The sequence below is a fragment of the Ascaphus truei genome, chromosome 6, assembly GCF_040206685.1.
Source record: "Ascaphus truei isolate aAscTru1 chromosome 6, aAscTru1.hap1, whole genome shotgun sequence".
In the NCBI taxonomy this organism is placed as follows: Eukaryota; Metazoa; Chordata; class Amphibia; order Anura; family Ascaphidae; genus Ascaphus; species Ascaphus truei.
The window spans coordinates 17,237,292-17,259,781 of NC_134488.1; the positions used below are offsets into that span (position 1 = coordinate 17,237,292).

Genomic DNA, 22,490 nt, shown 5'->3' on the forward strand with positions numbered 1-22,490 from the left:
AAGCCGTATGCAAGTGAGGAGATAAATTACAAATAATTAAAAATGGAGTTGCTAGCTACTGGAACAAAATGTAGGATTTTACCATTAAGCACCCATGAATAGATTGTTGGAACTCGCCTAATAGCACGCACTCAGATATTACTCATCCAACAACCACTAGAACTTTTAATTTAGACAATCTGCATCATGCCTATAATAATGCATTGGTCAAGAGGTTCAATCTTCTCTCATTTTCCATTAACCACTGAGAAAGAATGCAGGTATAAAGATAGATGAGTTGCTTTGCCCTTCTTCACCCAGACACTGCATGTGAGAAACCTCTTCAACCAAATCAACAAGAATGTGAATCTCCCAGCAGTAGTCAGCCCACTCAAGTGGAAAAAGCCACCTCCCTGCAGAGCCTATGGCAGTGAGGAGGGAAGGATAACTTTAAAAGGGAATCTTCTGCTGGCCTCAGAACAGCTTCTTTATCATCCGGAAGTGATAGAATGTGGAGGGGTTCATTCCTCAGACATACTCGGGTCATTTCAGCACATATAAAATGAGTCGGTATTGTGGCTAGCAGGACAAACAGGGAAGGAGACAACAGTTTATAGAGTGGAACGCAGACATCTGATCAAAGGCACAAAGCTCCAAAGACCATGGGGACCTCATTTGTTGGATACATCACATGTGTCCTGCTACTTCTTGCTCTAATGAAAGCCAGAGGAAATCCAGTGCACAGTTCCATCTTATCTTCTGATCTGACTGATTTAAAGGTAAGAGACAGTTGGTAACTTTGACATACATGTACGTATGTATGTATATCTTTATGTAGGGCCAGCAATGGACATAGCACGTTACAGCAGTAACACACATGACATAACAGGAATAAGCACTTTAACATAAAAGTAACATTAGGAAAAGGAGTCCCTGCCCCGAAGAGCTTACAATCTAATTGACATCACTACAGTTCATAACATTGTTTCCAGGACATATCTGCAACTCTCCATTTATTAACAAGTAAATAAATGATGTCGAGCCAGCACCATCACGATTAGATGTGGACCACGATTATTATTTTTTAACATGCATGTTATTAATATTTCATTTACATAAAGGGGAGTAAAGGGTACAGAGAAAGGAAAACGGGGTAGGGTGGCACACTTAGCACTTTATACATTTATTTTACGCATTTTTACAATGCAAGTTGTAACATTTCTAAGCTATCGGTCACGAGTATTACGACATTATTTCTGTGTCGGGGTTCTGATTTTGTTAGAACGTACCGTAAATAACCAATTTTAATGCACGTCGGAGTTGTCTTTTTTTAGTGATGTGGGTTAATCAAACCAAACGGAACCATGCCCGATAGTTATGTGTTGAGTTTGTAAAATGGTCCCAACTCATCGCTGTCTCCCATGACTCTGGAATTGTTGATCAGTTTGTTGTAGTATACTAGTCAGTCTTTCCATTACCATGACATATCAGCAATAATTTAACATGATCCAACATTTCGTTAAGGGTAGGGTATGCCGACTTATTTGTAGTGCATCCAGCTACGGTTAAGGGGAAGGAGTAATTTTTGCTGTTATTGATATTACTTACAGATATTAAAAATATGGCATAAATACATTCAGTATTCAAGGTCAATGCATACACGGATTGCAAATGATCACCCCTCATAGTAGTGGGTAATTAGTTTGCTTTATGAGGGTTTTCACAGTAAGCATTAATCTGTGTGATGGTAATAAAGGGCAAGGAGAATCACTCATTTTTAATTTACATCTCCAGAGTACCACAACTATTTCTTTTTTAGCAAGAGACAAATAGCACGACTTCCAATGTAAAAAAAAATACTTACTTTAGGAAACCTCCACCACTTGTTTTTTTTCAGCATGAATATTATAAATATTTCTGAAATATGGTCACAATAGCTTTTCCCCAATTTAAAAATAATTTAGATTATTTAAGTCACTTCAGTAGCATTACAATGATGACCTTAGCTTTGGACTGTTTTTTTGCTTGTGGCAAACCATGTCTCAATATCTTTGCACAGAGTCTCTTGGAGCTTTTGGAAGACAGACTCCCAGCTGAAGAACCACCAGTACCTACCCAAGATTTATTTGCCCAGAACTACGATATAGCAGACTTGTCTAATCCAGCCTCTTCCTGGACTGGGGAAGCCACCAGACCTCAAACAGACATGGTCTACAACCGTGGCTCCTGGGGGTTCCCAGACAAGCTATCCCCACTGAAAAGTAAACTGCGGGAGCTTCTCAATGCACCAAGGAGCCTGAGGAGGTCATCAGACTGCTTTGGATCTCGGATCGACAGAATTGGAGCCCAGAGTAGTATGGGATGCAATAACCACAGGGTGAGGTGTAAAGAAAACTGCTAATTGGGCAAAGCCAGGGGGTTCGTTTTTAAAAGTAAAATAAGGTGGCGTGTGCATCCAATAGATGTTCACAGAAAACCATGTTAATTATGTAAATGGATACATATTTACCATCATACACATAGATAAGCGATGAGAGCACACAGTTAACCAATTTCGGTCAGCAGCATGGGTGATCTGAGCACAGAACTCTGAATATAGATGTAATAGTGGAAAGTTAGACACAAAGGGTCTTGATAAAGGTCCATGTAAGGACCAAAATGTCAATCTACTTTTGGGTTCATTAAATAAACACGTGTGTGTGTGTATGTATGTATGAGCACAAATATATACTTTTCAATTTTTTATATATATATATATATATATATATATAATTTAAAAAAGTATATATTTGTGCTCAAATGCCTACATGATTCTTGTTCTGCTGGATGGGTCTAATTCAGCAGAGTTTTGCTGAACCCTCCAGAAATGGAAGGATTCAATAATACCAATTACTTTTGATACCCATGTACCCCATGCAAGAACTTACAAAAGAACCAAGATTTCCCCAGGTTCAATGCATCTACCAAAGCTCTGCAGCTCCCCATTTCCTGCCTGAAGATATTGAATGCTCTTCCTTTTAGTAAGAACCCTTCTGTTGAAAGATACGTTTAGTGCATTTTGTTTTTTTGTTTTTTTTACACAAAGGTTGTTTGATCAATGTAAAAAAAACAAAAAAAACGCTTTTTAATTTGTTGTGTTTGTATAGATGGAACAGAATCGCTGAATGAGTTTTTTGTTTTTGTTTTTTTTAATATAGTTTTGAAAGAACCATCCAGGGGATTGAAGCAACAGTTGATCTACAACAACCATACAATCCACCATCCAAAAAAGATTAAGGATTATTGTATTTAAGAGCACCGCGCACCAACAGTGTTTAAATTGTGCAAAATATGTTTATTTTTCTATATTTAAGATTTTGCCAGCTCACAAACTCTTCACCAAATGGTTATGATGAGCGGTAGAAAGCTTCAGGACCCTGGACAGAACACTAAATATTTTCGTTTATTTTCTGCGCTTGAATGTTAATAAAATAAGACCTTTTTACTACCCTCATGTTGTCAGGCTTAGCATGGAATGGTTTTCATTATAAGTGTGATTCCTATGAGTGTAACTAACGCTATCAGTCCTTGTTATTTAGAGATTCTGGCACAAGCTTTGATGGGCAGCATTTTAATGGGCTCCTCTAGTTCTGACATATATCACACAAATAAGTATAAGCAATCCCTATACACTGTGGTTCTCTCACACATTGTAGACAAATCAGTGATGCAAATGTGTGTAATTAGTTTCAATATAGTTATTAGTTATGCTTCCCCAACTAGCTCTTAAAGTGAAGGGACTGGCAGATACAGGACATTATGGCATACTGACATTCAGCACTTTATTTCCCTGTGAGATCTCAATCTTGGATATGTGACAGCAGAAAATAGAACTTAAAATAAAAATCCAGCACTGCCCACCACTATTGCAATAAAGAAAAATAATTGTGTAAGAAAGAGAGAGAAAAAGGGGGGAGATGGGTTACCTCTGGGTGCTTTGTGGAGATGTCTGCAAATTCAAGTGTGTGCTGGCTCACACAGGCTGTATTATTTAGTGTGGAAATTCAACTTAAAATATATTTTATGTTATCAAGGCTGACCACAAGCTTCCTGGCTTGGAAAAGACAGTCAGTGGGAGATTTTACATTAATCATTTTATACATGTTTAAATTGAGAATGTTCAATAACTTGGCTAGTTAAGGCCATTGAATCATTGTCATATTCAAGGTGTTGAAAACAAGGTTATTTTCTCTCTGGCTCTCTCCCTCCCCCCTTCATGGATGCATGTTAATGCATTGTTCAGCCCGCATTACTGGTGTGTCACCATATTGAACATGGGTCTTACTTTTAAGCAGGCAGATCCATTGAAAGGTGTATGTGAAGGACCAGTGACATTCTCCCAAGCACCTTCAGTTCTCTCTACTCAATTCAATGACAGTTCAGGTCTACACAAAATGTAAGACTTCTCTCAAACAGAATGACAGAGATTCTAGCTGTGCCTGCTCTGGAGGTGCTGGCCCACTCAGCGGACCAAACAATGCTTTTAGATCATATATAGTTCTAATTTAAAAGGCTGATTTTTGGGAGGCATACTAGATTGACATTTCACAAGAAACGTAAGTATTTTTATTTTCAACAGGAACACAGTAATTAAATCAGTCTCTTACTACCCTCAGGCCTGAACGGTTTGTATAATGGCAGCTTAATCCTTTCTTTCCAAAGGGAACAACTAAGAAGGGGTCACAGTTGGGATGCCATATTAAAACCATAACTGGAGATGTATCATTTCTGTAGTCTTTCAAAGATCTATATTTAATGGAAATCATGTAAAGTAGGGCATTTGGGTGAAGGCATTTGATCACAGTTAAAGGAAATGTGCTTAAAGATTGTGACATTTAGAGATGATAAACCCAGCTTCCTTTCAAATCCTTAGTATTGCCTATGTGATTTATGCAGAAGCCTCCTTAAAAGGGGAACAAACCAAACACCATATCATCCCCCTTCTTGCCACAGGGTGCCAGGCTGCAAAAAGGCTGTGTACAGGAATCTTTATAAGGATAACATGCCTCTGTTGACAGGATTGATACATGAATTCCTTTATAAAGAGACCGACAACTACATTCTATAGATCCATTATTATTCCCACATCAAATCAAATTAACAAGGCTCCTTGCATTAATATTAAAAAAAAAAAAAAAAAAGAAGGGAAGAAAGAAGACAAGAATTGAACACAAAATGCTTTACTTGGACAGGTAAAGATAATACTGATATCCCTGGTGCAAAAAAAAAAAAAAAAAATTAAATACATAAAACATTTTTTTTTTTTTTTTTAAAAACACAAGTTATGTACAATGAAATAAAAATGACAAAATTAAATAAAAAGTGCAAATGAAAATTAATGGAATGTTACACGAGAATAGACAAGAGCTATAGGCTGCAGAAATACTCCTCTGTATTCACAGTTCTTATCAATAGCTTACTTTTAAAGTCACTAGTGTTTAAAGACCATATTTCACAGCCATGTAGCAAGATCCCTTTGTATATTTAAATTACAGTTCTTGCTACATTCCCCTCATTTTGCCATACAGATTTAGCGCAAAAAAACCCCACAGGATTAACTTCTGAGTCACTGCATAAATAATGCTCATGTTGCAGAGAATGGAGAGAAGGAAGAAGTCCAGAAGACTGAGCTCAACAGCATTAGAGAGACAATCCATGCAATATCCTACGTTTTTTTTAAATAAATCAGTTCTGTAGTATTAGATGATACTTACTGCATTTTTTTAAAATGAAACTCTTAAAACGCCATTAAAAATGGGATTAATATACTGATCATCCCTTGATTTCTATAGCAGGTTTTAGTACACTTTCCCAGCAGTGTAAGATCTTCGGCAACAAATTATCAAACAGGAAAGTGTTGCAATGTTCCCTGCAGTTTGAGCTGCAAACTGTAACAATAGGCAATGTGACCCTTAGTAATAGAATACATTGTAGCTGCATAGTTGATCGATTGAAAATGTGGCCATTACGTGAACCCGGATCTTTGCAGATCAATCACGGGAGAATGAATTAATCAGCAGCTTAGATAATTAGCTTTCAATAAAGGTAATCAAAGGATAGAGATAAATATATATATATATATATATATATATATACACATATATATATTTTTTTTTTTTTTTCCCTTTACGTGCCCCTTGGGCTGCCTCTAACAAAATTAATATTTTTCTAACACTATCCTGTTTGGGATCATCATCATTTGCCAATGTTCCTTGCAGTTTAAGCTGCAAACTGTAACAATAATGTTAACCGTAATAATATTAGGGTACATTGTAGCCGCAGAGTTACACTGACTGAAGGATTGATTAAAAAACGAAAGGCGGCCATTGCGTGAACCCAAGGAAGCACGAACCTTTGCTGATCCAATACGGGAGAAAAAAAAAGCGATTGGCAGCGTCAGTAATTAGTTTTCATTAAAGATAATCAAAGGATGCATATATTAAATATATATATTTTAAGTGCCTCTTGGACTGTCGCTTTAAAACATCCAGAAACATCCAGAAACATGTGCCGACATTTTAATATATTAAATATTAGAAAAATCATCGATCTGAAAGGCGTGCTATTCCAGTCTCTGCTCCTGCAGGTACCCAGTACTGAGGGTATGGCAATTACAAATTCCATCATATGCCTTTCTAGGAAAGATGTATGTCAATTTCCGGGAGTCTTCTCTCCATATGACAAACTAAAGCCCATATCTACTAAATGATCATATTCGATAAGACAGCTTTCTGTTGACTAATAGCCTGTAGGAGGTCATCCGGCAAATGGAAAGTGTGTTATGGAGTAGCACCACCCAGTGAATATGGGCCTGAATGCTTGATCCACGTGGCGTTGGCGAATAACTTTATAGTCCGTGACCACTGTTTCTCTCACATCAGACGTGTTGCTTCCTCAGAGAAGAGAGGATCGAGTGATAGAGCCGAGACATAATGCAAGTGAACCAAAGATTACAAAACCAAATAAGTACATAATATTACACGGAGGGGGAGAAATCCATTTAAACCGAGGTGCTCATCATTGTTCCCCTGCCACACGTAATGCTCGCCTATAATACTTAGCAGCAGATTCCAGGCAATATAAACACAATCTTAGATTGTATAAGGAGGCAAAAAGGAAACCGTACATCAGCCTGGCAGCGGAGTCTAACTAGGACCAGTCCTTCCTGTGGCTGAACCCGGGCGCGGTTTTGGAAAGCTCAGCCCTCCAGGGAAGGTTAATGTGGGTACAAGTCCTTAGATGAGCTCATGGGTTACGCTTGACAGGAAGATCAGGAAGTCATATAATGCTGCCTCAGGCGGCCTTGCAGGAAATCGTGGGTCAAGTTGTGGCGAGTAATTATTCCAACAATCTAAAAATGAAACAATTCGTATACAAACACTTAGAAGTCAGCCATATGCAGCCACAGATCAGGTACATACCAGAAAAGAAAAACATTGTTTCCCAAGAGCTTGTTGCCACCTACTGGCCAAGGTGCAGTCGTGCTTATTACATAAAGATCTGCTTATACACCGTTTAGCGGCGCAATCCAAGCGCCCATTGTTTAACTTTATTTACATAGGTTTGGAGCGGAGGGTCTCCGGAGCTGACCCCCATTCATTTCATCTCCAGGGACCCCTTGCTTCCCAAGATATTTCCCTCCGAAGGGGGCGCCGGTACCTCCTGTACGTTTAAAGCTCCCATGTCACGTGAGCCAATTGGAAGCTGATGATGTGTCGGCTTCCGATTGGCCGGCAGGACGCGAAAGCTTTGAAAAGCGGCCATTGGGTAAACCCCAGCTAGCGAGCTGGAGCAGCTACTAGCACCCACCTACGGAGGTATCTCCGGAAGCATGGGGTCCCCAGAGGTGAAGTTAATGTGGTTCAGCTCCAGGGGGGCCCCTGCTTCAATCCTACGTAAAATAAAAAATAAGATAAAACACCTATTTGGATTGCCACTTTAAACCTTATTTTTAAGAAGGTTTTATTTAACCCATCAATTCTATACCACATTTCAACAGCAAAAGCACCGGCAGACCTGCAAGCACTCACCTCTCCCACAGCATTCACCACCGGTAAGTGTCTCAGACCCATCGTCCTGAAGAGGTTAAACACCTGTGAGGCGTGAGCGTTAGGCGAGACCGTGAAGGGACAAGGGTTCATGTAAGGCGTCACATCCTGTAGCATTGGAAAGAAAGGAAAGAGGCTACTGAAAATACATCTGCATATGTGACCGTCACCATAGTACAGGAGCGGCCAACTCCAGTCCTAAAGGGCCACTAACAGGTCAGGTTCAAGGATATCCCTGCTTCAGCACAGGTGGCTCAGTCAACAACTCAGCCACCTGTGCTGAAGCAGGGATATCATTAACACTTGACCTGCTGGTGTCCCTTGAGGACTGGAGTTGGCCGCTCCTGTCATAGCAGAACCATTTGGCTCAGAACTACTCATTATCCCTATTAACTTAATGACCTTGTTTTGTTAATATTCCTGAACACAACTGTACTAGAATTACCCCAGGCAGAGCAGAGGCAGGTACAGGTACAGGTACAGAGGCAGGTACAGGTACAGAGGCAGGTACAGGTACAGAGGCAGGTACAGGTACAGAGGCAGGTACAGGTACAGAGGCAGGTACAGGTACAGAGGCAGGTACAGAGGCAGGTACAGGTACAGGTACAGGTACAGAGGCAGGTACAGGTACAGAGGCAGGTACAGAGGCAGGTACAGAGGCAGGTACAGGTACAGAGGCAGGTACAGGTACAGGTACAGAGGCAGGTACAGGTACCGGTACAGAGGCAGGTACAGGTACCGGTACAGAGGCAGGTACAGAGGCAGGTACAGGTACCGGTACAGAGGCAGGTACAGGTACAGAGGCAGGTACAGGTACCGGTACAGGTACAGAGGCAGGTACAGGTACAGAGGCAGGTACAGGTACAGGTACAGAGGCAGGTACAGGTACAGAGGCACCGGTACAGGTACAGGTACAGAGGCACCGGTACAGGTACAGAGGCACCGGTACAGGTACAGAGGCACCGGTACAGGTACAGAGGCACCGGTACAGGTACAGAGGCACCGGTACAGGTACAGAGGCAGGTACAGGTACAGAGGCACCGGTACAGGTACAGGTACAGAGGCAGGTACAGGTACAGAGGCACCGGTACAGGTACAGGTACAGAGGCACCGGTACAGGTACAGAGGCACCGGTACAGGTACAGAGGCACCGGTACAGGTACAGAGGCACCGGTACAGGTACAGAGGCAGGTACAGGTACAGAGGCACCGGTACAGGTACAGGTACAGAGGCACCGGTACAGGTACAGGTACAGAGGCACCGGTACAGGTACAGAGGCACCGGTACAGGTACAGAGGCAGACGCTTCCACAGTGCTGTACGGTGTGCTCTTTAAAAATTCATCTACCACATTTTCATTTTAATGGACTTTCAAGACGACGCCCGGCACCCCTTCTCTTACCACAATCATTCGTGGATTCAGTAGGGTGAGGTTAACGTCGTGAATGTCCGGGTAACGCGGATAGTCCTCCGCCATCTCGGAGTGTGAAAGGCGCGGCTGGCTGGCGCTCTGAGATTAAAAAAAAAAGGGACATCTTTCAAATTAATGGGAACATCAAATCCATAGTCATATTAAAGCAGCAATCCAATTGGGCAATTGTTTACATAAGATTGAAGCAGGGGGCCTCCGGAGTTGAACCCCATTCATTTCAGGATTGGGGTCCCCCTACTTCCCGAGATAGAGACCTTCGGAGGGGGTGCCGGCAGCTGCTCTGGCTCACTAGCCAGGGTTCCCATAATGGCCGCTTCTCAAAGGTCCTGCGGGCCAATAGGCAGCCGTGACATCATCCGGTGCAGCTTCCTATTGGCTTGTGGGAGCTTTATGAAAGCAGGGCGCTTCCGGCTCCCCCTCCCCCCCCTCGGAAGGATCTGTAAGCAGGGGCCTCGGAGCAGAAATAATGGTGTAGTGCTTCCGGAGACCCCCTGCTTCCTTCCTGTTTGTTTTGTTCTAATCAAAATTCCCCGGCATGGATCACGCCTTTAAAATATTACAACAGGGCGGCACTCTCCCCTTCTCCAGTGTAAATGATTTTTTCTGAGCTGGGATATATGATGTAATTGACACAACATCTGGCAAGTAACAGGGCTATGGGCTCTTTAAGTATGTGGGATAGTCCCCCAGGTTTTCTAAATATATTTTACCAGGAAACATAGGCTATTCCTTTTCAGGTGCGGGAACGCTCAGAGAGAGAGAGAGTTGCCCAAAAACGTGTAATTGAACGACAAAGGAATTTAATCCACCAGCCTGTGTATTCAAGGCCAACACCATATCCACGATGTTACTTGGGTTAGTGAGCAAAATGCGACTACGAAGGCGTATTTCATCTACGCAGATCAAGGTTACCAATATAGGCATTCAAACATCGGCCGAGGACGACTTGTTGCAGCCAACTCGCTACGAAGGTAACCCCCTAACCTTACCCCTTACGCCAAAAGCCCCCCAGCGATAACTCCTTACCCAGATTTGTTAATCCCTTACCCTAAAACCTCTAACCTTCACCCCTAACCCTATAATCCATAACTCCTTACCATAAACCCCCCTAAAGTTAACCCCTTTAACCTAGTGGCGAGATGGCCGACGGCGAGCTGCCCCGTTCCAAGCGATGTTTAAAAATAGTGATTGAAGTAGAGACATCTTATCCAAGTATGGCCATTTGGTCATGGGACCTTCACAGCGAGTTGCTATTTACACAAATGAACTTTAGTGCCCCCGAAAGATTGAGAGAGAGAGAGAGAGTAACTCACCGACTGGTTCTCAGAGTAACATACTCCACGGACCAGCAGTGTGACCAGCTGGGAACGCAAGACAATGCCGTGAAAGGTCAAAGGTCGAAACCGCTCTTCCATGGTCCACTCTTCACTTGGCGACTGGTCAGGGTAGAGGTTAGGATAAGGGGTATACCTGGGAAGAGCAGGGGGGGAGGGGGAAGTGCCATGCGGTTATCAATGTTTTTTGAAGAATTTGTATGAATACCCAGATTGATCTCTTCTCATTTTAATGAACAATATTTTATTTATAAAATGTTTTACCAGAAAGTAATACAATGAGAGTTACCTCTTGTTTTCAATTATGTCCTGGGCACAGAGTTATCATGACAAATAATACATGGCTACAAATACATAGTTACATTAATTAAGTGAACAGGGTTCAACATTTTACCTCCGTTCCAGCATCTGCTGTAACATGTCCTCCTTCTCCACATGCTCCTCAGTGGCAAGATTTTCATCACACATATTGCGCAGCTCACTGGACGGATAGGACTTCATAGACTGACTTCGCTTTCGCTGCTCGCCTGCCCGAGTCAAAATGCTGGCCTTCTGTACAGAGAAAACAAAGAATCAGCAACCCAACGCGTCACAACAGCTTGCAAAGCCTTAGGCCGCGTTTATAGTTACTCGCGCGCGAAATCTGCACTGCAGGCATCGGGAGGCGTGGCTGTGACATCAAGTGAGCGCCGTCACGCGGAAAGAACACTTTGTAAAGTCTTTAAAAGCGCTTGGCCGCATGCTCAAAGGAAAACATTAATTTGTTTTGGCATTGCACACGCTCCCCCACTATAATCCCTGCCATAGGTACTCAAGTATCTATTTTGGGTCCAACCTGTGAGTGATCAATATCCAGGTGTCCCTTGTATCAAAATATCAGTCATCACCCTTTGACCAAAGCACCTTACCTTAAACTTAATGTTGTTGCTGATCAGCTGGTTTCCCTTCATGAATTCCTTCTCATTGCCCCGGTTTTCGGTCACTACAGAGAAAGCATGATGGGCAGTTGTACGAAGGATGCTGACCAGAGACTGGATGCGTGTATGAGGGTAAACGTAGGTCAGGTTGGGTTCCATGATGTCACTGGCTCGCAGCCTAAAACAGTGACATGACAAAGTTACACTAGAAATTGAACAAGTATAGAGTGCTGAGAAATGGACTGTCTTGAGGGATTAATACCAGAAATGGGGTATGTAAGCTTAAATACTTCAAGAGTATGCAAAAAAAAAACCAAATGAAGCAGCGCAGAGCCAAATGGAGCCAGGGTCAAGTTGAAAGAAAAAATATAGCTTTTTATTATGCTACGGATAAGAAGGCACGAAACACTCCAACGCATTTCACACCGGTTGGTGCTTTATTCAAGAGAGTAGCCCAGACTATATCAGTGCAGGGCAAACTTTTCACTCTGCACCCCCCTGCCTGCTCATGCCCCCCTCTTTATCTTCTCTCTGGCGTCAAATGATATCACGTGACCCCGCGGCGTCATTTGAATCAATGTTTTTTATTCAATTTGGCAATCTTTTTTAAATTATTTTTGAAAGAGGCCATGAAGGATTTGTAAATTGCAAATTGAAACTTGCCATGTTAGTTCACTTATCTGTATTGTGTTTGCTATACTGTACTGCATGTTAAGTACCTTCTCCTCCTATACCAGCGGCTCGGATAGGAAGCAGATTACATCATTTGTGTTATTTTAGCATGAAGTTACAAAGTCTTAGTCAGACTCCAGTTGTTAAAAACAAAATTATCAATCAACTTTTCAGACATGAAGACAATAGTCCCTTGGTTTGAACCCTATAAGCTTAATGCTGTACTTGGTTAATTTTGTGCCTATCTTAAAGCAGCAGAATGTTTTGTTTTTTATTTTATTTTAAAAAGATAGATAAATAAGGAATGCAGGACTGCCGCTTTTAATGATCTGGGAAGAGGTTTTAGGAGCTGCAATTCATGGAAAGAGGGAAACGGTGGATTGAAACATTGAATTATAGCAAAGACCTTTCAATTTGCAAAAATAAAAAATGGACAATTTAAACAGATCCATTTTGTAAATGGCTACACAGAGGCATAGATCATACCAGGTGTGTTCCTTACTTGTCCATTTCCTGCTCCGTTTCCCACTCCAGCAGTGGAACACCTCTCAGGCTCACATGGATATCGTAAATGCCTTTGTTAAAGTAATCACCAGTCCACTTCGCAACCTGAAAGAAAGAGACCCCGACATCACCTTAACCCACAAAGGGGCACATTCATTAAACAGCGTTCTGCCACGCACAGTCACACAGACAAAATACAATCTCATGTGGTAGAGAAAAAAAAAAACTAAAAATCAGGAGTTTATTGCCTTCATTAAAAAAAATTCTGTGCCGAGAAATTGCTCCAAATAACATCCAATTTCCACGCACTTCCTGCAGCAAGTGTGTTTTATTTGATGCATATAAAAATATCACTTGTGAGCACATTCACATGTCTCAGACAGGTCTGCAACCCAGATTTTCACCATTATTTCTTAGCATACAGTGCTTCCACTGCAGCTAGGGATTCTGGGAAATGACATGCAAATAAGCACTGTCACCTTTGCTTCAAATCCATTTTATTTCATGCAAATGAGTATTTTATGGAAAGGAGGAAGAGAATATTTTGTGTGTGTATATATATATATATATATCTTCTTTTAAAATATCTCACCCCGAGGGGATCAGGAGAATAGGTATTTTTAGTACTACACAAGGAAGGAAGGATATTAATATAATAGATTCCCCTGATGGAAAAAGATCTCTTACAAAGTAAAGTGCAATCTTGCGGTTTATTACGTAGCATATGAATATCCAATTAAGATATCTTCATTTGCATGCCACACGGATTTGTTCAGTCGTAACCAAAACAAAACTTTTTGAATGTCCCAAAAATAGTTTACTGCGTGCAGCGAGATGTGTGCGCGGGAAAATGCAAATTTTCACATGGAAACGCCATTTTTGCTGTTCAATAAAAAGGCCCCAATGCTTCAAACTACAAATTGTCCCAAATAGAAGTGGAGAATTACATGGCAGAAAATGCTCAGAGCATAATCAAAGCACAATGATGCCATTTACACACAAATTCATAGAATTGTATTGCTTTAACTAAACAAATCACAGAAATGCCACTTTACAGAATGACCATACAAAGATTAAAATGCAGCCTTTGATTAGGTCACTTTAAACGCAAGCACTAGAAGGGGCATCTTATGGAGTAGCTCAGTAAAGAAGGGCCATAATACAAGATATCTACTCACCATAAGCGTGATCATAATTGGCAATCCATAAGTGATCTCATTGGTTGATTCAATGAGAATGACCGTGAGGCTAATAGTCATGCGTACCACACCACCCAGAAAAGCTGCAGCACCAACCAGGGCAAATGTTCCAGAGTAGATGTGAGTCAATCCCATGTAGCTAGACAGAGACACATGAGGTCACCGTGGCACACACCAAAGCCAGAGACAAAATCATAGAAGAAGCTGCAGGTACATGGTCTACCTTTTGAGAAGATTAGCAACCAAGCGACCAAAGGCTGCACCACAGAGTAACAAAGGCACAAAGAGACCACTGGGAACAGAGATACCGTAGGTCCAGCAGGAGAGGAGGAAGTACATGCAGCAGAAAAAAGACAGAGTGACTGGGCTGAAAGTGCCTGGAACACAAGAGGTGCATGGATCCTTTACATTCAACAATTATAGACAGACTGGCATGCTTCAACCAGCAGTCATCAAAGCAGCTTTTGGGCGTCAAACACAAACTCACCATCCTGATGGAACAGCTGTAAGATGGCAGACTCTTGGGGATTGAAGAACAGAGTCGCCATGTCATTGTAGGTATCGTTGGGACAGAAGAAAGTCTTGATGCTGGAATTCACTTCTTCAGAGGAGACCTGAGGAACCCACACAACAATTTCTTCAAAACGCACCTTAAGAAGCAACAGCCCAAATCAACATATTAACACGTTCTAGTTGCATGCCCTAATGCCAGCAAAGTGGTTAAATCTGTCATGGGACACTATAAAGTTATATTTTCTGCATAAAGAAACATGTTAAGGGAGTAGATGCTTATAGTGTAGATTATAGATGGGCCATATGGTTCTCATTTGCTGTCAACTTCTATATTAGGCAAAAGCAATCATACAGTAGCACTAGGAATCCTCTACTAATGCAGGTCTTAAGTCGGGCTGAGGGAGGAAAGGGAGAAATACCTGCAAGGAAAGCGTGCTATTATTTCCGTGTGTTGGAGGGGACAGTTTTCTGCATTCTCCTAAAACCATGGATGCTACAAACACAATCACGGTGGTGACCAGAGAAACCAGCAGACTCTCAAAAACCCTGAAGGACAAGAACAAGCATTATGGGAAAGAAGACAGTAACATGTACGTTAAACAAGCTAATGCAGTTCAAGGTACCTGACAAATTTTGGTTTGGGATGTACATTTCTCATGCGGTATTTTGAAAGCCTCTTATTCAGACAGTTGAATGCGGCTCCAAGCAAACCTCCAATCACACCCATAATAATGAAGAATGCCAAGTCCACTACAGTCCAGAGGTGACATTTTTTATCAGAATCGGAGCACTGAAATGACAGAAAGAGCTCATACCTGAACCACTCCACAGTCCCTCGACCCGTGTGACCCCCAGGCTTCTGATATAGATTAGATTCCTTGTGCTGGGTTCTGACACCAAGAAACTACAAATATGGCCTTAGGTTCCACAATAGAAAGCTGCCGGGCAAAGATGGCAGCTGGGGTCGTCCAAGCAGAGATGTCATGCTCTGATGTCAATGAGACTTCCTATTAACCTGTGGAAGGGACGCTTGGATGACGGCTATAGCGCTTTTCCAAAAAGGGACAAGGAACGACTTGTCATAAAAAGATACACTTTTTGGGAACCTGGGGATATTAGGGCTTAAAAAAGCTCGGTTTAAAAAATACAAAATAAATGGGAAGGGAGATTGATATTTTAAAGCAATCACTTTACTATCCACCAAACACCCTCTTCGGGTTCTGGCATGGTTACTTATTATTGGAGATTGGACGCACCTTAACTCAAGAACTCACCTTAAATTCCCCAAAATTGAGCAGCCCCGGCATTTGGAAAGATCCCCAGGTTGCAAACTGTATCCCAGAGCGAAAGAAATTGAGCGTAAAGGTGGCGGACATGGAACAGAAGAGCTAAAAAAAAAAAAATTGAATAAAAATAAAAATAGAAAAAAAGGAAGAAGGATTTAAGAAGTTAGCTTGGCGTTCTACATCAGACACAGAGGCAACCAAGACAAAACCAGGAAGGGTGTTACAAGAGAACTTGCAGAGAGAGTCCGGCTATAATGCATATACTAGTCTTATTTGAAAAAAAATCTCATCCGGAGTTCAGGTTAAGTATGTTCGTGTTTTTGTGAGGGATATTACCATTATATCAATTGTAAACGTGCAAAGAAAGAGGGAGAGAATATGCGAGAGAAACAGTGCAACCCTCGCCTAACTTTACCAAACAAGTTCCAATGTTAAGATCAGATCCTCTCATTATGGAACTTCCAGCCAGAGCTTTTACCACACAATCTAAATTCTGAATTGTAGAGCAATACACAGCAATGTTAAATACAACGGAAGAGACCGAACAGTCAGCGACGGTCAATATTTAATACCCCCAAGTTGAAATTCCCACAGGATAGTAGGTTGACCTGCTCACCACTTTCCAAGTGAGTCCCTGGTTCCAGAAAGATGATCCTTCTTCCAGACTGAACAATGTACCCCCTATAGGAGCCCCGAAAGCAGCAGCCACGCCCGCAGCTGCTCCTGCAGATACAAAGTCCCTCTTGTCCCTAGAGATCAAGAGACCAGTCAACCAATGAAATAAGGGAAACCATGAAGTTGTAGTTATTTAGTAATAGCTGAAAGTACCCGGCGTTGCATGGGAATTCTAAGAAACAAAAAATACTGACATTTATACATGGATAATAACATTTTTTTTAGTTTCTTAATGAAAAAAAAAATATATATATATTTTTTTTTAATTCTAATGCTGTTGGGTAAACTATATTTTTGTTTTTTCCATCAGGCGCGAAAAATTTAAATTATTTTCCAGTTCCCACACTGGAGCATCTACTATATATTTTGGAAAGTTGTTCATCTGTTCTCTATACATTAGGATATCAAGATATTTTCGCCAACATCAAGTTGATAACAAACGGCTCTCTGGTTCTTCCTGGTGCATCAATGAAAACTATTCCTCCATGTTTAGTTTCTTAATGAAAAAAAAAATATATATATATTTTTTTTTAATTCTAATGCTGTTGGGTAAACTATATTTTTGTTTTTTCCATCAGGCGCGAAAAATTTAAATTATTTTCCAGTTCCCACACTGGAGCATCTACTATATATTTTGGAAAGTTGTTCATCTGTTCTCTATACATTAGGATATCAAGATATTTTCGCCAACATCAAGTTGATAACAAACGGCTCTCTGGTTCTTCCTGGTGCATCAATGAAAACTATTCCTCCATGTTTTTCTGGAGACTATGTTCATGGTTGCTACATAAGCCTGTTTTTGATCTTGAACGAGTAATGGTTCATTGGTGGTTAAATCGTTTTCCAACTGAGCCGAGTAGTAGCTCGTTTCGCTCATTTCATTGCCAAGTCGATGGCTCTAATCTCGATGAAGTGTGGGCAAGCCAAGTTTAATGGGACTCCATTCTCCGATATGGGTGACAGCATGTGTGGCATCTTATCCAGACAAAACCCTGCTACTTGATCCCAGGAACCATGATGCAAAATGTGGTTACGATATTTAAGGAGGTGTCCAAATGTATAGCAGGCAATATAGTTGAAGTTTGACTAATAGGAGTCTATCGAAATATTAGGCTTTTAAACTAGCTAATCCACAGCAAGGAAAAATATTGGTCTGAAAACAAAATATTGAACACAGAAAAAGATGTAGTGCTCCCTCATGTCAGTGCTACCCCTCATCTTTAATAGATCCCAAACCAGAACTCATTTGGAGCCAGTACCTGTCACTTCGGAAATGTGGAAAGTTGAATCGAATCTTCTGGAAAGAAATGCTCTGGAACTGAAAACATAAATAAACGTTTGGCTCAGACACTTGGTTTGTGTCCCTTCCCCTGCATGGGTACAACAAAACACCACAACTCCCTACCCAAAGAATAATTCTGGTTTAATTGGTTTCATCCTTGCACAAGTATCATAACAAGGTCCATAGGCTAAAAATATGAAGAACAGAATATTAAAAGCAATATTACAATATCTTCCGGTGTTCGAGTCTGCTGTCTAAATAACCCTGGTCTCCACTAATAATAAGCAGCATGATGAAACATTATAATCCAGACAAACACCAACCTGAGGTAAGCCGGCTCCCACCACAGCACCGCTGTGTATCATTGGGCCTTCCTTACCTACAAAGAGACCTGACAATACAGAGAGAAGAATACACTATTACATCGCAGAATCACACCGCACGCGCGCACACACCACACACGCACAGTATAGAACGGCCCTAACATGCATTAACAGAGTGACAGGACACTAAAGTAATGGAGATGTGCCTGCTCAGCTAGGTGAAATTACTGGTACTGGAGGGGTGCCACCTGAGAACCGATTACAATGGACACTGTTCACAAAAGTATCCCATCATCATGCACTCCAAATTTGGAGTGCATCATGATGGGATCCTCTGGTAAATAGTGTTCCTTGATAGGACATTAGAAAGATTGGGTTTGGAGAGAAATACTGTACGTAGTCATGGGGCGCTCGTCTAATAATCGTTTTGGACAACTTGATTATTATCACTTTTTTTCCCATAGTAAGGAGACACATTATCCTCAGGCTTGCAAAGGCGGCTTTATTTTATACGAGATACAAAGACGTGTTACAGGGCTTTGTAAGACCATTGTTGTGTTTGCGGAGTCCTGCCGTTAGTTTCCAGGAAGTGTGACCACATTTCTATCTTATAAAACAGACCAAAATAAGCCCTGCTCATCTCTCTCATTTACATAGTTAAGGACCGAGGAGGGATGCAGACAAGGGATATAGATCGATATATTCTCTACCAAACGGAGAAAAAAAGGCCTTTTTGAGAAGAAGTTTTAAAGATGTCCAATAAAGGCTACACTTACTTTACTTACTTTGGTCCTGAGCCGCCATTTTGTGCTTTTTGTAGCACTATAGCCCCCGCAACATATTTATTAGTTGGATATACTTACAAGGGGATTGGTATCCAATAAATATTCCTCATCTATGTTTATCACAGTCGTGATTCAATAATCTTTGGTTCCTAACCATTAGTATTCGTCGCATCTACATTCTTTAACCCATTTATATTAATTATTTACCATTAAAACTGTATTTTTAATTGTATCTACCAATACAATTTAGTATCTGTGCGCTCTCAGTTTACCAGGGTTCTTTATTCTCTCTCCCTGTTCTTATTTCTAACTGTCCATGAAAATGTTTTCAAATATATTGTATAACCTCTGATCACTTAATGTAACCATGTATTGTCGTCACAAATCTGTGTCCAGGACATACAAAAGAAAAAGGTAACTCTCAATGTATTACTCCCTAGTAAAACACGTTTCTAAATAGATTTGTGGTAAGGATCGTTTCGGTTACGTGCGGTCATTGAACTGCGACTGATGCCGAAGGAACACTACAGTTAGTGTGCAATAAGACAACAGGATATGTACTATGGAACAAGTATGGAGGGTGTCCATCACCAAGGAAGTGCCCCGACACCAGGTGGACCCCAGCTGTGATTAACTAATATAAAGGATATACATGTGCGAGCGAAGCTTGAATTCTGCTTTATTAATGTAAAAAGTAACACTATCGGAGGTATTGTGTGTGCTCTTCTATTGTTCAGTTGCCATTCGCTATTAATAAGGAGTTTTAGAGGAACTTATTGAAGGAGTTGAACGTACTGTTGAATTAATCTGACAACGAAGTATGGGAACCTGTCCCGTCTCCTGTGCTACCAAGACACAGAGAAATCAGAAAGACATATACATACATACATAACATACATACATACATACATTACATACATGAAACAGGATTTGTAAGTGTTGTGTTGATATTCATAAAGCCCATGTATGTGTGGACAAAAATGATATATACAGGGAGGATAAGGGGAGGATAGACAGGCGAACGACGAGCCCACCGGATGGTGCGTACACTGACGCCGATTGTGAACAGCTTGCACCCCAATGAACACCCCACCCCTGCAGTCACACACTGCCAAAAACAACCCAAATGGGCAATAAAAAAAACCAAAAAAGCTACCTTGGAGCCTCTGATATCCACCGCTTTTTTGTTCACCTTTTTACTGTTGAACTATATTTTTGGAATTACTTAAAAACTGTACATTTATTATTAGGAGACAAAAAAACAGCGCACAACGCAAATAGTGAAGTATGAAAGTAACAAGTGTATATTAAAATAGGGGATAAATATTCTGCGTACATCAAGATATTAGGACAAACATTGAGTGTGTTAAACACACAAGTTACCACTCGGCGGCCGCTCATACAGGAGTCAGGAGTATGTTTCCCTTGGCAGGCGTCTGGGACAGCAGCTGCGATGCTTTTCCTTCCTAGGAACACCTCTGCATTCGGTCACCGTCTCTGTGGGAAACTCCCCTCTGGTCAGCGCAGTTGCTCCGTTGCGGGACGCTGCGCAGTGACGTCACAGTGGCGATTTCAAAAGTACACAGCAAAAGCGGAAAAAAGTCTCTAAAGTGCCCAAACTGCACACATAGGATAGAGTAGCAATAATACACTTGGACCAATTACATCCTACATGTTTTGTAGTCACAACCATTCCCTGATGAAGTAGTTGTGACTACAAAACATGTAGGATGTAATTGGTCCAAGTGTATTATTGCTACTCTATCCTATGTGTGCAGTTTGGGCACTTTAGAGACTTTTTTCCGCTTTTGCTGTGTACTTTTGAAATCGCCACTGTGACGTCACTTCGCAGCGTCCCGCAACGGAGCAACAGCGCGACATACTGGAGTTTCATTCCCAGCCAGCCAGTTCACCCCTGCTTGTGGCTGCACTAAACGGAGAGCTCTGCGAGCCACCCAGGTCCTCACTGACCAATCTGGGGACCCTCCCAGTGCGTCTGCAGGCTGCAGATTGCTCGATCCGTCTGGAGCCCAGCTGACCAGAGGGGAGTTTCCCACAGAGACGGTGACCGAATGCAGAGGTGTTCCTAGGAAGGAAAAGCATCGCAGCTGCTGTCCCAGACGCCTGCCAAGGGAAACATACTCCTGACTCCTGTATGAGCGGCCGCCGAGTGGTAACGTGTGTGTTTAACACACTCAATGTTTATGTCCTAATACCTTGATGTACGCAGAATATTTATCCCCTATTTTAATATACACTTGTTACTTTCATACTTCACTATTTGCGTTGTGCGCTGTTTTTTTGTCTCCATATCTTCAGTGTTTGGGGGGTGCCGAGCCACCCCCTGTTTAATAGCAACAGACGATTTCTACATCACATTACACGGTTATGTAAAAAAAAAATTATTTTTGCACACTTTTTTTTTTTTTTTTGTGGTTTTACCAGTTGAGTAAAAATTAGAAGGGTATATGTTAATACACATTGTATCACTGATTATATTAGAGGTTTATTAGAAGGGTATATGTTAATACACATTGTATCACTGATTATATTAGAGGTTTATGAGTTACGCACGATATATTTTGTTTAACATTTATTATTACCATTTTAGTGCTCTACTTTTAAGCGGTTTGTATTGTTAAATGTACAGACTCCATCTTATTCAGCGGTGCGCAAAGTTGGGGCGCGGGATTTTTTGGGGGGCGCGGCCGGTTGCAGATGCCCCGCGCTCTTCCCTGAGGCATTTAAATGAAATGCCGGGGGATCACATGAGGCCTCTGCCACTCACATACCGGGGTTCAGAAGAATTGCTGTGACACATCGCCATGGCAACGCGGCGTCAAATCACGCCGCGGTGTCGTGCGGAGTGACGTCACACGTCAGTCTCCATGGCAACTGGGTCACGTGGCATCATTTCACGCCACCAAACAAGTTAAGGGGGGCGGGACAGCGAGGGGGGAGCAGGCAGGGGGGGGCGGAGCTCCAAAAGTTTGCGCTCTCCTGCCCTATAATACAACATGTGCAGCCAGGGTAGGATCCGCAGAAAGGGTTAACCTCGACATGTTTGCAGGTTTATAATGCTCGGGCTAAAGAATGGACCCCTAACACCTTACTTGTGAGAAAAATGACAAATTATTAAGTTAAATACTATCTGTTATGTTGGATGTAGTATTGGGGCTTTTTTGTCTTGTGTGCAATCCTACCTGTTTAACCCTTTCCCCGACAGAGGGACCTGCTCCTATAGACTAGAATCAGTGAGCTGGCGAAACAACCATTCTTACCTCCGGACACACTGAACAAGACACCCAATGCTTTGCAGACCAGTGTTCGGAGACGGACAACGCCAGGAACCTTCACCCCGTTCAGATAACATTTGATCTCTGGAATCCCAGAACCAGCTGCCACAGGCTGTGAAAGAGCAAAAAAGCAGACCTTACTTCTAAGCTACTCACGAGCAGCATGAACTAATGTGAAAAGCAGAACCTATGTGCCCACAATTATAC

General features: G+C 41.7%; 2 protein-coding genes across 2 annotated transcripts in view; one reads left to right on the forward strand and one right to left on the reverse strand.

Moving 5' to 3' along the window:
• The first annotated feature begins 463 nt into the window (after positions 1–463).
• LOC142496689 (natriuretic peptides A-like) lies at positions 464–3,468 on the forward strand. The gene is made up of 3 exons (XM_075603457.1): positions 464–758; positions 2,039–2,356; positions 3,177–3,468. The coding sequence occupies exons 1-3, from the start codon at positions 642–644 to the stop codon at positions 3,180–3,182; spliced, it is 441 nt and encodes a 146-aa protein (XP_075459572.1). The 5' UTR covers positions 464–641; the 3' UTR covers positions 3,183–3,468.
• The window catches only part of CLCN6 (chloride voltage-gated channel 6), a 29,480-nt gene continuing 9,055 nt past the window's right edge, over positions 2,066–22,490 (reverse strand). The window contains exons 7-23 of the mRNA XM_075603450.1: positions 22,269–22,395; positions 18,203–18,270; positions 17,857–17,915; positions 16,539–16,671; positions 15,911–16,024; positions 15,260–15,426; positions 15,056–15,182; positions 14,611–14,737; positions 14,347–14,500; positions 14,103–14,262; positions 12,923–13,029; positions 11,740–11,926; positions 11,226–11,383; positions 10,811–10,967; positions 9,468–9,575; positions 8,049–8,174; positions 2,066–7,369 (exon numbers count right to left, since the gene is read on the reverse strand). Of these exons, the coding sequence (XP_075459565.1) occupies positions 7,289–7,369; positions 8,049–8,174; positions 9,468–9,575; positions 10,811–10,967; positions 11,226–11,383; positions 11,740–11,926; positions 12,923–13,029; positions 14,103–14,262; positions 14,347–14,500; positions 14,611–14,737; positions 15,056–15,182; positions 15,260–15,426; positions 15,911–16,024; positions 16,539–16,671; positions 17,857–17,915; positions 18,203–18,270; positions 22,269–22,395 (2,160 nt within the window). The 3' untranslated portion in view covers positions 2,066–7,288. The remainder of the gene's footprint in view (positions 7,370–8,048; positions 8,175–9,467; positions 9,576–10,810; positions 10,968–11,225; positions 11,384–11,739; positions 11,927–12,922; positions 13,030–14,102; positions 14,263–14,346; positions 14,501–14,610; positions 14,738–15,055; positions 15,183–15,259; positions 15,427–15,910; positions 16,025–16,538; positions 16,672–17,856; positions 17,916–18,202; positions 18,271–22,268; positions 22,396–22,490) is intronic.

Excerpts from the sequence above, each read along its gene's own strand:
- LOC142496689 (XM_075603457.1), top strand. The coding sequence starts at position 642 with ATGGGGACCTCATTTGTTGGATACATCACATGTGTCCTGCTACTTCTT. Across the intron at positions 759-2,038 it reads CTGATCTGACTGATTTAAAG|AGTCTCTTGGAGCTTTTGGA; the intron begins GTAAGAGACAGT and ends ATCTTTGCACAG.